General features: G+C 49.6%; 1 protein-coding gene across 1 annotated transcript; it reads left to right on the top strand.

Annotated features, from left to right (window-relative positions):
- The first annotated feature begins 192 nt into the window (after positions 1-192).
- On the top strand, positions 193-14952 carry fgd6 (FYVE, RhoGEF and PH domain containing 6). Its single transcript, XM_078100513.1, has 21 exons — positions 193-457; positions 2076-4077; positions 6437-6548; positions 7111-7178; positions 7267-7297; positions 9160-9311; positions 9649-9805; positions 10163-10250; positions 10783-10833; positions 10942-11000; positions 11117-11188; positions 11267-11335; positions 11431-11514; positions 11623-11702; positions 11783-11885; positions 11968-12126; positions 12224-12326; positions 12654-12748; positions 12849-12977; positions 13056-13204; positions 13307-14952. The coding sequence occupies exons 1-21, from the start codon at positions 448-450 to the stop codon at positions 13347-13349; spliced, it is 3816 nt and encodes a 1271-aa protein (XP_077956639.1). The 5' UTR covers positions 193-447; the 3' UTR covers positions 13350-14952.
- Positions 14953-15597: the final 645 nt, after the last annotated feature.

Genomic DNA, 15597 nt, shown 5'->3' on the forward strand with positions numbered 1-15597 from the left:
TTCAAACAACATGTGATCAGTTTGAATGCTGGAATCAACCTGAATTTCATTTATATTCACGCGACGTATTCAACTGTATTTATTCGTGCGCTTAATGGCGAGACTAACATCAAAATACAGCAACGGCACCAGAGCTTCTTCAATAAAGATTTATTTTGAAAATCTTAAAGGAGAAGTGCATGTTTTCTTTTTTGCGTTCTACTTGACTATTGTTGGGAAAGGCACCGTGGCTGAAAACTTTGGGGAAAATGGGAAAAGTAATAAGCGTAAAGACGTTAACCGTGCATCCGCTGGCGAGATAAGGAGAGACAACGAGGGTTTTTGCATGTTTTCTCCCAGGAGCGGTTCTCAAACTGACAATGGTGTCGAAGGAGGAAAGCACGCAGATGTTCTCGCAATTCCATTGAAAGCAAATTTACTCATGGAGAAAAGAGCAAGTCGGGAGTCATGAGCACAGGTTTGTTTCTTGGTGGACCCAATTTAACTTTAGCTCATCCCTGCTATGTGGCTAGCTCTTTCTAAACACTTTAAAGTTCACTGTGTGGAGAAACTATGCGATTTAAACGTCATAGCAGTGGATAGCAGCAACGATTTCTTTTTTTTTTACTCAGCCACACTTAATTACAGTTTTTCTTAATAACAGCTTTCAAAAACATATAAAAAGACGGGCACGACCGCAACGTGAGCGCTTTCTAAAAACTCCATCACAACTTGCGACGTGAAACGTCCCTTTCCGCGTGATATTAACGCTGCAGCTGGAGGGGGTTAAATCCTTTGTCTTAAAACATCTGTCCTGCTGTTGATGCAGCGACACCCGACAATGCGCTGCGGTGCAAAACGGGCAGCGTTTCCCCGCATGAACGTGTGTAATAGACGTGTTATAATCGTTAATCTTGCCCGTGGCAGGAGCGCGTTTGGTGCAGATACCCGGTGTTACTTTTCACGGGCAAAAACACGAGGCCGAACTCCGCTCGGAAACGTTGCATTTGGTTGTTAAACGGCGTCTTGGGGGGATTAAATACCCACGGATGTGAGTTCATTAACGTCCACGGCATCGCCGGCCTGTGCCGGCACATTCGGCCGATGAATAAAGATGAACAACGACATTTTAACCCCGTTTTGGGTTGATTCCGCCCTCTGGTCTGGTGGATTTTAACACCAATCATTTGGTAAAAACACCTTCTTAAAGTTGCGCTTTTCTACCAGGAGGTGCGGATATAAAAAGCAGGCTCCCGGGGACTGGTTGAGGAGGTAATCGCCGGCTGAAAACATTACTAGTATTACTTTAAAACGTTAGGGTTCGGATTGCGGGGCTCCGGGTGGCGACACCCGGCAGCGGGCACCGGGGGAACAGCGGTTTTCTGGTCGTCGGCCTTTTTCGGGAACATCCGCTCGATGACTCCACTGCTGGCCGAGACTTCCAGTCAGGAGAGCGGAAAACATCCCCCAGCACGTCGGCCCACAGATTCTTATTAATTGTAGCAACTCTGTTTTTTATTTTTATTTTGTTTGACCAAATTAACCAGTCACCTTCAGTCCGACGTGCGCATCATATCCATATCCGTTTTTATTTTCACAGTAAATATTATAATACATACAAAAAATCTGACAACAATACAAACAGAGCTTCGAGAGCGGTTTAATTTATGCCTTTTAGAAATACAAGAAGACAAACTGTCAGAGGCATTCAGCTGAAGAAAGAGAGCAACAAACAAAACAACAGACAACACAAATACACCGTTTGCACTGTTGGCTTGAGTTAGTTTGTACAATTGAATTAGGAGAAGTAATTCAAGTTGTCCCATGAACAGGAAGGAAAGGACCAATCCAACTGTGAATCTGAATGAGATAGTTAAGCAGATCCAATTTTAATTACTTGAATCCTCATTTCAACCCCTGAATTAATTCCAGGCATTATACCGGCCCTAAGTCCCTCTGACCTAGAAGGTGACCTTTGACCCGAGATGTCTGTGCTCGCAGTGGAAGCGTGTGAATGAAGCATCTTTTATGTGACGTGCTGGAGCTGCACGATTCAACTACAAGGAAGTGAGTGACTCTTTTTTTCCCCGTTGCAGGTGTGAAGAAGCCTCCATTAGCTCCCAAACCTAAACTCCCTGCCACCACCAAACCCTCGCCCCCCCCCGTCGCCCCCAAACCAGGTCTTCCCTCCCATTCGGCGGGCATCTCCCAACCCTCCCCTGCTACTCTCAAGAGGACTAAACCGGCTGTCGCCCCCAAACCCTGCATTCCCAAACCCTCTGCCTCGTCTCCCCCCGTTTCGCCGCCGCCGCCGCCCAAACCCAGCGAACCCTTCCTCCTGACGCGGGAGCGGCGGGAAGCTTTGGGCGACGGCCTCTTACTTTTGAACTCCAAAAATGGGATTTCATTGGAGGCAAACAAACGTAACTCGGATTACATAATTCCCCCCTACTCCCGCGGGCTCCAGGACGGCCCCTGGTGCCCCCGTCTGGAGAACGGAAACGCGGCCGAGGGCGGCGGCGCCGCGCCCCGAGAGCCGCTGCAGAATGGGACGTCTGCGGCGGGACTCGCAGGGGCGGGGCCGCAAGAGGGAGCAGAACACCCGGAGGAGGGAGTCGCCGTAGAGAAGGGGGGCGATGGAGGGATTGGCAAGAAGCCCAGGGACAAACCTCAGAGACAGAGACACCTGGACCGGGGACGGGGGGGCGAGGAGCAGGTCCAACATCGGGAAGGGGCCGTCGCCGAGCTCGATGTTTCACAAGCGAATGCACGGACCCACTCACCGGACCCCGCGTCGCCCTGTGATGTTGCAGGCAGCATCATTGCCCCGCCCCCGAGCGTCCCTCCCCGCGAATGTCCCGCGGAGTCCTCGCAGGTGGAGTGCGGCGGGACTATCAGCGAAGCACCATCTCCCGCCGGGCTTCGCCCGGATCTGCAGGTTCCCGCCGCCCCCAGTAAACCCCTCCCGGTCCCCCACCCGCGCAAGCCTAAAAAGCCGGCCCTGGTGAGGCAGGATGGCGTGGAGCGCGGCGCCCGGGATCAGCCGGCGGGGGAATGGGGACGTGAGCTCGAGGGGCGAGAGGACGAGGGGGACCCGGGAGGCGACGACCTCACCCCTCCCTCAAAAGACTGCGCGTCGGGAGACGACGAGACCAGCGCGCCGGTGCCCCCTCCTCGACAGACCTCCCTCTCGCCTCGCCTCCACAGACCGGCCCACAAGCCCCCCCCTCTGAACAAAAACACCTCCCACTCCTTGGTCCTGCTCTCGCACGCCGACTCCAACAGCCACCCAAAGGGGGGGGCGGAGCACCGCGTGGAGGAGGACGAGGAGGACGGGTACGGCGACTTCGAGCGCTACCCGATAACTCACAGCCTCCCCAAGCAGATCAAACTCGGCTGTCACCCGCCGCTGGATCACGCCAGGAAGGCCTTCTCCGCCGAGGATCAGCGCTCGCCGAGGGCGCCGCCGAGGAAACCCCAGCGACACAGCCTGCCGACGCCGCCCCCGCCCTCCGCCTGCCCTCCCGCGCCTCCGCACGCCAACACCCCGATGAGGGAGCTGCCGGCGCCCCCTCAGGAGAGGACCGCCTGGCGCTTCTCCCGACCCAGCGTGACCTTCTTCAGCCGGCAGGCGCCCTCCAGGAGCAGCGTGCCGCCGAAGGGACGAGCTCCGGCGCTGGGCGGCAAGCAGCGGGCGCAGTCCTTCTCCGCGGCCGACCTGGCGACCCGGGCCGACCCCCAAAAGAGGAGCCTCTCCTTCAGGAAGCTGCTGGAGCTCCGGCTGTCCGTCAAGATGCTGCCAAAGCTGCGAGCGAAGGGGGGCCAGTCCCCGGACTGCAGCGGCGTGGACTCCGGCCGGGGGGGGAGGAGCCTGCGGCGGCCCAGCAGCTGCGTAGTGGAGGCAGATATTCGCGGGGAGTACGCAGAGGAGCCGGTGGAGTACGAGAACGTCCCCCTGTACGAGGAGATCCCCGAGTACATGAACCTGCCGTTTCACGGCGCCAGGCCGGGCTGGTCACATGACCCCGACGGAGCGGATTCAGACATCTACGAAGTGCAGGATCCGTATCACGGGGGCTATGAGCACGAGTACGAGAGGTACGGTGTTAAACGCTGTGTGTGCGTGTTCACTGCGTGGGACGAGTTACCCAGGTGACATCGGCGGCTTGTGTTTACACGTGTAAAAGTTGGCCTTTGAGGCGTGGGTGTGGGCGGGGGAGGGGGAGGGGCCGGCCGGGGGGGGGTTGAATTTGATGGGAGCGTTGATGTGCAGCAGGTCGGCCGGTTTTCCTGTGGGTTATTTTCAGTGGCCGCGGCAGGAAATGTCTGAGAATCGCCGAAACGGCACCCGGCACTCTAGAACAGGGAATAATAAACCTCCTTCCTCCTCCTCCTCCTCTACCCCCACCTCCTCCTCCTCCTCCTCTACCCCCACCTCCCAAGTCCAATTCACTCCACATTCTCATAACAATAATAACAATACGTTCATCTGATCTATTTTAATATAAAACATGGATTCCAGCTGCTTAAAGGGGCAGAATAATACATGTTGATTGAACAAGTCAAGCGACAGCGCCACTTCCCATGATGCCGTGCTTCCTGTTTCAGCGAGGTGGCCCCCCACCAGCGAGGACGCGGAGGACCAACCAGCTCTCTTAATTCTGTGTGCTGTGCATCACATGGTCAGCGGGGGGGGGGGGGTCCGCTGTGTTTCCCAGGCCTCTGAGCCCGTTGGCTTCATGTGAGGAAACAAGTAAACAAGCGGCGCTCTGTGCCGGATGCTCCGCCGTAGACCAGGAGCGAGGGAGGGAGGAGCCGGGAGGAGGGCGAGCGAGTGTGCATCACTATTTAGGTGAAGGAAACGCTCGGGAGGCACGTAAGGAAATCAAGCAAGCGGAGAGAGAGGTGGGGGAGAGAGGGGGTGGGGAGAGAGGGGAGACTATTCCCGCTGATGACAGGGAAAGGAAACGTGAGTCCCACAGTCTTTCCTCTCTTGATATTTATTCTGAGCCATCACCCTTTTCTTTTTTATGGCGAGAGACGGCAGCAGAAGGGCTGAAAAGGCATAAACTCACATGAACTCACCCTCACTCCTTTGAAATCATGAGGGGAGGGGGGGGGGGGGGGCACATGATGTCATTATATCAACGTCAATATGAAAGTCGTATGAAAAGACTGAGTTGATAACCAAATCATAGCAATTAGGGGTGGGAATCTCTTGGCACCTCACGATTTGATTCCGATTCAAAGGTCAACGATTCGATTCTAAACCGGTTATCGATTCTAAACTAATTATCGATTCTAAACTGATAAAACGGTTATCGATGCATCTCGATTTTCAAAATTTTCTCAAATCGGAGTTTGCTACTCAGAGGTTGCTAATCACTTCCTACTTTATTTGATAATTAAAGAAAATCAACAGATGAATTACCTTCTCTTATTTTTTACAAGAGAAAAAATCTTTGTCACAAATATGATTTTCTATCAGCAGTTTGCATTTCAACTCAATATGGAAGTAGCCAGTAGTTGTAAAAAAAATATTAAACAGATTCATTTTTCTTTTAAATGAAGAAAAAGCTGCTCTTAGTCTCAGACCGGTCCGTATTCGTAAAATACCGGGAAAAAAGTCCAAATCTGTGAATATCTTGCCAACTTTCTATACGGATCGACTTTTTGGAAAATGTAAATAATGAGGTAAGATATGCGCAGGTTCCTCCATAGTTCGGTAAAGTTATTAGATACTCAGACTCAGACTGACGGACCGGTCTGCGAGCTGGACGCATTGCTCTTAATGTGCCGGTAATGATGGTAAATGATGGTTGTAGCTGGTTGTCATCTACGGTCCACTAGGATCACCGAAGGGGGGCGTTTGTTTTTTGACAACGTTTTATCTCATAATTTAGACTTTCCATCCCCTTTCTTCAGTGCGGAAATGGGCTTCTATAGTTGTGTGGATGCATCACTCCAGCCAATCCAAAGACGGGGTTTGTAACCAATCAGGTGTAGAGACCATGGTGACTGGCTCCGCCCCCTTACTGTCAAAAAGAAAAACAGCGAGCGCGTAGAAAACACCTCCGAGCGCGAACAGAGACTAACCTCGCGAGCGAGCAAATATCTCGCGCGAGACAGACTTTTTTTTTTTTTAATTCCGATTATTAACTTTTTTTAATCGAGACCGAATCGTTCTAGAGAGAATCGAGAGAAATCGAAAAATAATAACAATAATACACTTTTTAATGTAGAATTGTGACAGTTTGAGGAGATATGATTATTCTCAACCAGTGTATTTGTGGCATTTTCTGTAGTGAAAAAAGGATTCCCATCTCATACATGGTAATCAGCACCAGACTTCAGAAGGGTTTCACTCACGTGCTCCTTGTGAGTGATGATTAAACGCCGTCCGCTGCCCCTCTTGCACCAAACCGCCATCTTCATTTACCCCCCAATGTGTCTGCAGCGGCTGGCTGGGGCAGGACGTCCACTCTGAGGAGGAGGAGATCCACAGTTCAGATGAAGAGGATGACAGCTCCACCTCCAGCAAGGAGCACCTGGATGTGGCAGACCGGCAGGTAACCCCTCCCCCCCCCCCCCCCCCCCCGATATCATATCTGCATTGGTACTCCGATCAAAGTCTGTCAGTGTGTTAGGGGGCGTGTGTGTGGGGGGGGGGCAGGTTCAGGAATAGCTCTCTCAATGGGCTACTTCTTTTTTCTCCCCCCTTACCTCCTCCTGTGTGACGCCGTCTGTGTCCGATGCCTCTCAGGCCTCCAGGGTGTCGCGCGCAGGCTCCGATAGGACGGGTTTGGGGTTGGGGAGGGGGGCTTGTGGTGGTGGTGGGCGGGGGGGCCAAGGCCGCGGTCCAAATTAAGTCATTGAAAGACCGCCCCATTACCATTCAACAACACACTCCATCAGAAAGACACAGGGAGAGGAGGGGAGACGGGGGAGAGGGACAGAGGGAGAAGGGATCGCGCCGTCGCTCTGAAGGCTGCGAATCGATCCCGATGGTTTCGCGCGGCGCGGCGGTGTCCCGGTCGTCATGGTGATTTGCGGCGAGCCCGTGAGTTCTATGGCGACGTGCTTTTTGTCCCGGAAACGTTGCCCATCTGCTGGTGTTTTGTCCTCTTTCAGCAGGAGGACGAGATGAAGAGGAAGAAGGTGGTGCACATCGCGCAGGAGATCATGAGCTCCGAGAAAGTGTGAGTTTCTCCGAGAGCGAGACCGCCATACGTCATACGTGTGTCATACGTGCGTCGCCTAACCGCCGCTCCTCTGCTGTCCTTTCAGCTTTGTGGACGTCCTGAAACTTCTCCACATAGTAAGTGTCTCATTTATCCAGGGGTTGCTTTAAAGGAAGAAGAGTCCCCGACTTTACAAATCTCAGCATCTCTTCGTGGTTGTTTTGGGGCTTTGCAGATGAATCAATGAGATCCTTAATAATGAATGCAGTCATTCCACAGCCCTTTTTCAACTTGCTGCGTTGGAGGGTTTTGGAGGTAAAACGCGCGGCCACAAGTAGGCCGGCAGCGCTTTGATTTGGCCTTTTGGCACTGAGTGTGTGTGTGTGTCTAGTTGCCAGCTAAAGTTTCGTTTGGCTCTACCGGCAAGTTCAAATGTCAAAAAGTTTAACTTTTATTACTTAGATAAGTTGGAGGAGTTGAAGTGTGCCCCCCCGCCCCCCCCCCATGCTGCATGTTCCTGTGTTTTGAATGAGGACAGGAACCATGTGACTGGGTCTCTCTAAACTCCTTTTAGTGGAGGTGAAAGGTCAGTGTTCTACTGTACACGGTGACACCTGATGTCAGAACTAACTGGATTAGAGTGCAAGTCTGTCGTTTGAGTCTCTCTGCCCTCCTCTACGTTGGCGAGGGGGGAGCGGAGGGAGGAGGGGGGTGGCGGGGGGGTCAGGGAGGGGTCGTGGCGCTCGGTCAAAAAAAGAGGCCGTATCGCATTCTCCTCTCGGCCGCACAGCAGCTGCTTCCTCAGGCCACAGAGACGACCTCCAGACGCACACATGCCTTAGATAATCCTCTGTGTGCGCGCGTGTGTTATGTTAAGTGTGTGCAGTGTGTGCGGTGTGTGTTATGTTAAGTGTGTGCGGTGTGTGTTTCTTGAGTGTGTGCGCAGTGTGTGTTTGGTTCAGTGTGTGCAGTGTGTGTTTGTTGAGTGTGTGCAGTGTGTGTTATGTTAAGTGTGTGCAGTGTGTGTTATGTTAAGTGTGTGCAGTGTGTGCGGTGTGTGTTATGTTAAGTGTGTGCGGTGTGTGTTTCTTGAGTGTGTGCGCAGTGTGTGTTTGGTTCAGTGTGTGCAGTGTGTGTTTGTTGAGTGTGTGCAGTGTGTGTTATGTTAAGTGTGTGCAGTGTGTGTTTAGTTCAGTGTGTGCAGTGTGTGTTTGTTGCGTGTGTGCAGTGTGTGTTATGTTAAGTGTGTGTTGTGTGGGTTGGTGAGTGTGTGCAGTGTGTGTTATGTTAAATGTGTGTTTAGTTCAGTGTGTGTTTGTTGAGTGTGTGTTATGTTAAGTCTGTGTTTAGTTCAGTGTGTGCAGTGTGTGTTTGTTGAGTGTGTGCAGTGTGTGTTATGTTAAATGTGTGTTTAGTTCAGTGTGTTTTTGTTGAGTGTTTGTTTGTTGAGTGTGTGCAGTGTGTGTTTTTGTTAAGTGTGTGTTGTGTGGGTTGGTGAGTGTGTGTTGTGTGGGTTGGTGAGTGTGTGTTGTTTGGGTTGGTGTGCGGGACGTTTTTAGTTCATTTAGTGCCACATTCTTGTCCGTTTTGTGAGTATAAAGACGGCGGTTTGTCGGTTTCATACTATAAAGTGAACGTTATTGCTGTTTTCTATCGTGGTTTGGGGAAGTTTGTCAGTTCTTTGTGTCAAAGAAAATGTGTTGTTTTATTGAGTGTTTGTCTAGTTGATGCTGGTAAAAGTTCCGCGCAACACAAGCGAGACGTTTTAATGCATCAAACTGCGTTAAAAGTCATGCAAACGCATTTGTTGAAATCAGGGGACGAGAGAGAGAGAGGAGAGAGAGAGAGAGAGGCCTCCTTGCTTCCTCCCTAGTGGATGTGTGTGTGTGTGTGTGTGTGTGTGTGTGTGTGTCTGTTGGCTCACTGGACACAGTTACTGCTGAGTCAGCTGTGTGTGTGTGAGAGCGAGACGTTTTGAAGCAGCTCTGCGTCTCTCCAGGACTTTCGGGATGCTGTTGCCAAGGCGACCCGTCAGAATGGGAAAGCGGTGGTGGACGACCGGATCCTCAGCCAGATCCTGTACTACCTGCCACAACTGTACCAGCTCAACAGAGACCTGCTGAGGGAGCTGGAGGAGCGAGTGGCACACTGGTAAACACACAGCAACTCCCACAATGCAATGTTGTTGTTTTTTTGTGTTTTACTGGAGGTTCGTTTACAACCTCTCAGATCATTTCAGTCCTCATGCTGCAGCTCCTCTGGACTTTATTTTAGCGATACACACGTTCACTTAGCCGTTGATGTATCTGAGTAAAGTGTCATAGAGCTTGTAAAAAACACTAAATATGGTACTTTTCCAAGTTGTCTCACCGGAGTAAGAAGCAGCTTCAATCACAGTGTGGTTTCCTGTTAGAGAGTGTGAGCACACAAACACTTCATGCCTCGGCCCACTGACTGAAGGGGGCCGCTTGTCTCTGCCGGCTCACAGGACGGATCACCAGAGACTGTCGGACATCTTCGTCCAGAAGGGTCCTTACCTGAAGATGTACTCCACCTACATCCGCCAGTTTGACAACAACGTGGCTCTGTTAGACGAGCAGTGCCGGAAAAACGCCGCGTTTGCCGCCGTCGTCCGAGAGTTTGAGGTAAAGCAGGAAATACAGTTGTGACAACTCTGTAATACTATTGTCATATTTGCATGATCAGATTTGCCAACCATTATTTCCACTATTGAATTAGCTGTCTTTCAGAAAAGTTTTAAATAATTGACAAGACAATGTGAGCGAGTCACATTTTACTAGCACATCTTAGTAGATCAAATAACACATTAGCGGCATTTTCAAGCAGGATCGTGTGCAAAATAGAGTTTTCCTCCTTCACTGTAACTAACCTTATAAGATAAATTAGTACAGTCCAGCTGCCTGCGGCTGCAATCCAGATGTGCTTTTGTTGGAATCACAATATCGCACCGTATCCGTACCTCTGTACCTGCTTCGTCCCAGATGAGTCCACGATGTGCCAGTCTGGCTCTGAAACACTACCTGCTGAAACCCGTGCAGAGGATCCCTCAGTACCAGCTGCTGCTCACAGGTACACACACACACACACACTCGCTGCTCGGGCAAGGTCAAAGGTCAAAGGGTTTCCTGAGGCAGGGGCGCTCTTTTTTCATTAGCAGAAACCCGAATGAACCTGGACTGAGGTGAGGAGCTCCTGTGTGTTGGAGCCGTACTGACACCTTGTGGACAGTAACAGTAACGGCAGCCTGAGGGGCTCAACACAACCTCTGCAGAGGAAGTTCATTCAGATTAGAAGCTGACTGCACACTGAAAACATTAAGGAAAAATGAAATAACATTTGGTGCTTTATGTCTCCCCCTGATGCCAAAACCAAGAGCAGATACGGAACGGTTTTCATCTCGAGCGTATTGTGCACGGGGTACACATTTAAAACGTGCAGCACAAAACCTGTATTGCACATCCTCTATTTAGGACGTGATGTGATGCGAGTTTCTGTTAAAATAGTTAATAATATTTAATAGTCTAAATTGCCGCGGGCAGAAAGTCTCACTTTTTCTTTTGTTGCTGTTTTCAAAATGAATGTAAACTGTTTTTTTTTTCAGATTATCTGAAGAACCTTCCGGAGGACTCAGAGGACTACAAAGACACACAAGGTCAGATGAAAGTCAACCTGCCCCCCCCCCCCCCGCTCACGCACTTTTAGTGTCCACCAGGAGGATCCCTTGCCAACCGCTGATGTTTTGCCTTTGCTCTCCACGCAGCTGCCCTCGGCATCGTGAAAGAAGTGGCCAACCACGCCAATGACATCATGAAACAAGGGGTGAGGCCTCACTGCGCCCCACAGCGCTCGCCACGGCGGGCGGCAGGATTTATTTCAGCACGTCATCGCGGAGCGTCCGGCGTGTTCCCGCTCACTGCTCTCACGCTGTCTTACAGGATAACTTCCAGAAGCTGATGCAGATCCAGTACAGCCTCAACGGGCAGCATGAGATCGTTCAGCCGGGGAGGGTGAGTCTGCATTCTCACGCCGGTGGAAAGAAAGAAATTCCCCACGTGTTTAATGAACGTGGCCGGTTGGTTTTCCAGGTGTTTCTGAAGGAGGGCACTCTGATGAAGCTGTCCAGGAAAGTCATGCAGCCTCGCATGTTCTTCCTGGTGAGCGATAATTCCACCCGGTTTCACGGTTTGCTGTGGATCTGTCTCACAAAAGCAATTTTTCTGAAGTTCTCTTGTGTCTGTGCTTTGCCCAGTTCAACGATGCACTCATGTACACCACTCCGGTCCAGTCCAGCCAGTACAAACTCATCAGTGTCCTTTCTCTGGCCGGGATGAAGGTTAGAGACACACAGTGGCGGTGCTCTTCATTTTCCTTTTCTTTGAAATATTATCCGTGGGTTTTTCCTCTATTCTCTTGGTGGAAATCTGCTATTTCTGTTTCCCAGGTGAGTAAACCGAGCCAGGAGGCCTATCAGAACGAGCTGAACATCGAGAGCGTAGAGCGCTCCTTCATCCTGTCCGCCGGGTCAGTCTCAGCTCGCGACAAGTTGCGTAGAGTCGATCGCTGCGATCGCTGTGGCTGAAAGTTCTGGTGCTCCGTTGCAGCTCGGCGACGGAGAGAGACGAGTGGCTGGAGGCCATCGCGAAGGCCATCGACGACTACACCAAGAAGAAGATCACCTTCACGTCGAGCCGAAGTCAGGAGGAGGTACGTGTGTGTGTGTGTGTGTGTGTGTGAGGGCCACAGATTCCCCCTCGATGTGTTCACGTTAACCCCCCCCACCCCCCAGTCTGTCTCCACCCAGCCGGAGGGCGTCGTGGACACCGGGGCCCCGCTGGGTTCCAAGGCTCCCATCTGGATCCCGGACCTGAGGGCCACCATGTGCATGATCTGCACCTGTGAGTTCACCCTCACCTGGAGGAGGCATCACTGCCGCGCCTGTGGAAGGGTCTGTACCGCTGCGCCTACCGCCGCCCCGGCTTCACACTGTTCAATGACCCCGCCCCCGCCCCCCTTCTCATCGCAGCTACACCTGTGTCCCACAGGTGGTGTGTCAGGCGTGCTCCGCCAATAAGTACTACCTGGAGTACTTGAAGAACCAACCGGCGCGAGTGTGTGACCACTGCTTTGCCAAACTGCAGGAGAATAGTAAGTTCATCATTGTATTCGTTATAGTCATTTTACAGTAAGGTATTCTCTGTGGTGAAAACACCGGTGAGCCTCGCTGCTTCCATCCCACAAGGTCACACACGTCCTGCAGAAATACTCTCCAGAGCGGCGAATGTGGATTCATCCGCCGCTGAAAATAGTCCCGAAAAAATGCACTAACCCTCCAGTTTGGTTTAGGTTTGATACAAGCTGAGGTGGACTGTGTATCCGTGAGCTGCTTTCAACGGTTATGAAAACTGATTCAAAGTCACCATCACCTTTTAAGATCCTTCACATTATTGACTCCTGCTAACCCTTTTTTTTTAGGTGACCGCTGTGCTTCGACATCAGTTTCTCCCATCAAACCCGGAGCTTTCTCCTTCACCAGAAAACAGAAGAAGATTCCCGCTGCACTAAAAGAGGCGAGGAACCTTAATCGACACTTTGCCCGCGTCATTCTCCTGGCGCGTCGTTTACCCTTCAAGTGTGTGACGGTGTTTTGGCTCGCGGCGTTATTTCCAGGTGTCCGCCAACACCGAGAACTCCTCCATGAGCGGCTACCTAAACCGGTCGAAAGGCAGCAAGAAGCAGTGGAAGCGGCTGTGGTTCGTCATTAAGAACAAAGTCCTGTACACCTACGCTGCCAGCGAGGTGCGCTCACTCAGGTTCATGTTTACATGTTGTTGTTGTTGTTTTACAAGCCTTCCTGATCAGCGCTCCCCTTTTCAGGATGTCGCAGCGTTGGAGAGTCAGCCTCTGCTGGGTTTCTTCCTGAGGGAGGAGAAGAACGGGCCGGCCCAGAAGATGCAGTTCAAGCTGTATCACAAGAACACGCTGTTTTACATCTTTAAAGCCGACGACATCCCCACCGCTCAGAGGTGATCGAGCTGACCCTCACCTCAGTGTTTTGTCGTTTGTTTCCAGTGTGTCTGTCCCGGCGGTGGCTAAGCGGCTTCTTTTTGGTATTCTTTTGTCTTCAGATGGATTGAAGCCTTCCAAGAGGCGATGATTCTTGAACAGTAATGTCCGTTCTGCAGTCACAGAGGGGCCCCGGAGCCGGTTGACGGACACCTCACAACCCTGATCGGCTGATCTCAGGTCAGGGGTCACCAGCTCAGGAAGGACTCCGGAAGGGCAGACAGGAAAAAACACAAAAGAACACACACACACACACTGCGTAACCCTCAAAGAACTTCATTTAGTTTCTCTTAAACGCCAACTGAACCTGCTGATGCTCAGCAGACGTGGGAGGGAATCGTTTGTTGCAGCTGCGGGTCAAAGGTCAAGTCCAGAAGCGGGTCCGTGGAAGTGAGACAGAACAGGTGTCAGGAATATTTTAAGCCCTCGGATAGGAATCTGTGGAATTATTTTAACTGCAAACGGATGAAGGAATTACTTTTTGTGGGAAACATAATACACAAAACTGTCGCCTTCATTTGATCTTGTTGAAATTTGCTTGTTTATAAGCTGCTGTCATATCCATGTTAAAGTAAAATCTTAGAAAGATAGAAATGAAAAAATAAATAGACACACATTAAAATTCATATTCAAACTGGTAAGATTTTTTACCCGACTGATGATGTTGTTTAAGAGTTTAATAGTATAACATGGTGGGATTTTACTGTGAAAATCCGGCAGCAAAACAGGAAGTTGGTGTTCTGCTCACAAGGTTGATCTCTCTGGTTAAGAGATTCTACTGTTTTTTTATTTTACATACAAAACATTTTGATGATGGGTTGAAGCAGCAACGTCCTGGAGAAAACTGGAATTGTCATGAATAATGTAGATATTTTTCAGTCAGTTTTTTAAAAAGTATTTTGCCTTTTAAGCCCCATTAGAAATGTTTGATGGGTAAAACTGCGCGTAAGGACGTGAAAGAGCATCATTGACATTTTTTTTATATCAATATTTATGAAATAGGAAGATTTATTATTTTAAAAGCACAGGTTGCTGCTTATTTTGGGAGGTTTTTTTTCAGGAAATATGTTTCCATCATTTGTTTTTTTAAATTTGAAAGAAGACAAAGTGGATTTTTTTTATAATGTACAAAGTATGCACAAACTATATTTCTAAGGAAATGCTCAAAGGAAAGCAAACATTTGGGATTTTGATGCTTGGTTATGCAGACGTTGTGTCTTATATCTCCTGTTTAGAGATGAATTGCAATAATATCGGTGCTTTGTCTGACACTAAATAAGCACATGTTTTGCATGCAGTTTGCTTGACTACTCACTTTCTAGCCAGGGTACTCAAGTTGGTAGTTTTAATTCCATCTTTCAGGTCTGTTTCCTTTCGGTTAGGTAGCTGTTTGTTGCAGTTGTGCTACATTTTACATCTGGGGAAACAGAAATCCTGCTTTTTATTCAGTGAAGGAATAGAAACGGTCACTTCTGTCGTAGAGCTATTTGGCTGCTGTCGTCTTAAGACTTGTCATTTGTCATCGATTTGTGTCAGTGGGATGTAAATCTACTAGTGGGGGACGAGCAAGCACGCGTAGCTTCATGATTGTTCATTAACTGACTGGTTGTAAACCTCTGCTCTCTCGGAGTAGGAGACGTCTAATAAACAATGATTATAAGCTGTCAGGCAACAGTTTTTAAGTAAATAAATATAAAAATAAAACACATCACGTCCTGCTGTCTTCTTTTTCTCTTTTATTACTTCATAACAAATTCCTTAGTAGCTACATAGCAATACTTTCCTTTGTGCTAATTAGCTCTCGTTAGCATGCTAACTTCCAATGCAATTGTACGAGCATTATTAGCCAATATGACTGACGTTAGCTTTGAGCTAGCTCGAAGGCAAGTTGAGTTTGAAGGAGAAAGAAGAAGAAAGTCCCCTAAGTGTAAAATCTGTGGTACTGTTTATTTCCTGCAGGGGGCGCTGTCCTTCCACGCCTTCTGTTGTCTGAGTGGAACACTAATTCTGCAGAACAGTTTTTAAGTCATTTTACCCATAGAGATACAGTGTATATATATATATATATATACACATCATCGGTCAGGTGAGCAGTGAACGGTGTTCATCACAACTTAAGTAGGCTCTTTACTTTTGATTCAAATCACAAGGTGGCAAAATTTGAGAAGAACATCTGCACTTACACGCGTGTACAAGTGTTTTTGGGGAAATAACTAGAAATGGTTCACTACGAAAATTCAGTCCATACTAAAGACTGTCTCCCTTAGAAATCGTATCTTCTAGTTTTTGTCATAAAACTCTTTTCAGCAGGATGAAAGTTTTCATTTTTCATTTCCTTTTAAGGGGAACCGTC

This window comes from Gasterosteus aculeatus, chromosome 4, assembly GCF_964276395.1.
Source record: "Gasterosteus aculeatus chromosome 4, fGasAcu3.hap1.1, whole genome shotgun sequence".
Lineage (NCBI taxonomy): Eukaryota > Metazoa > Chordata > Actinopteri > Perciformes > Gasterosteidae > Gasterosteus > Gasterosteus aculeatus.

Bases quoted from the DNA above. Each gene is read 5' to 3' on its own strand.
- fgd6 (XM_078100513.1), top strand. The intron at 11,336-11,430 runs GTGAGCGATAAT...TGCTTTGCCCAG, and splicing joins AGCCTCGCATGTTCTTCCTG to TTCAACGATGCACTCATGTA. The intron at 12,327-12,653 runs GTAAGTTCATCA...CTTTTTTTTTAG, and splicing joins TGCCAAACTGCAGGAGAATA to GTGACCGCTGTGCTTCGACA.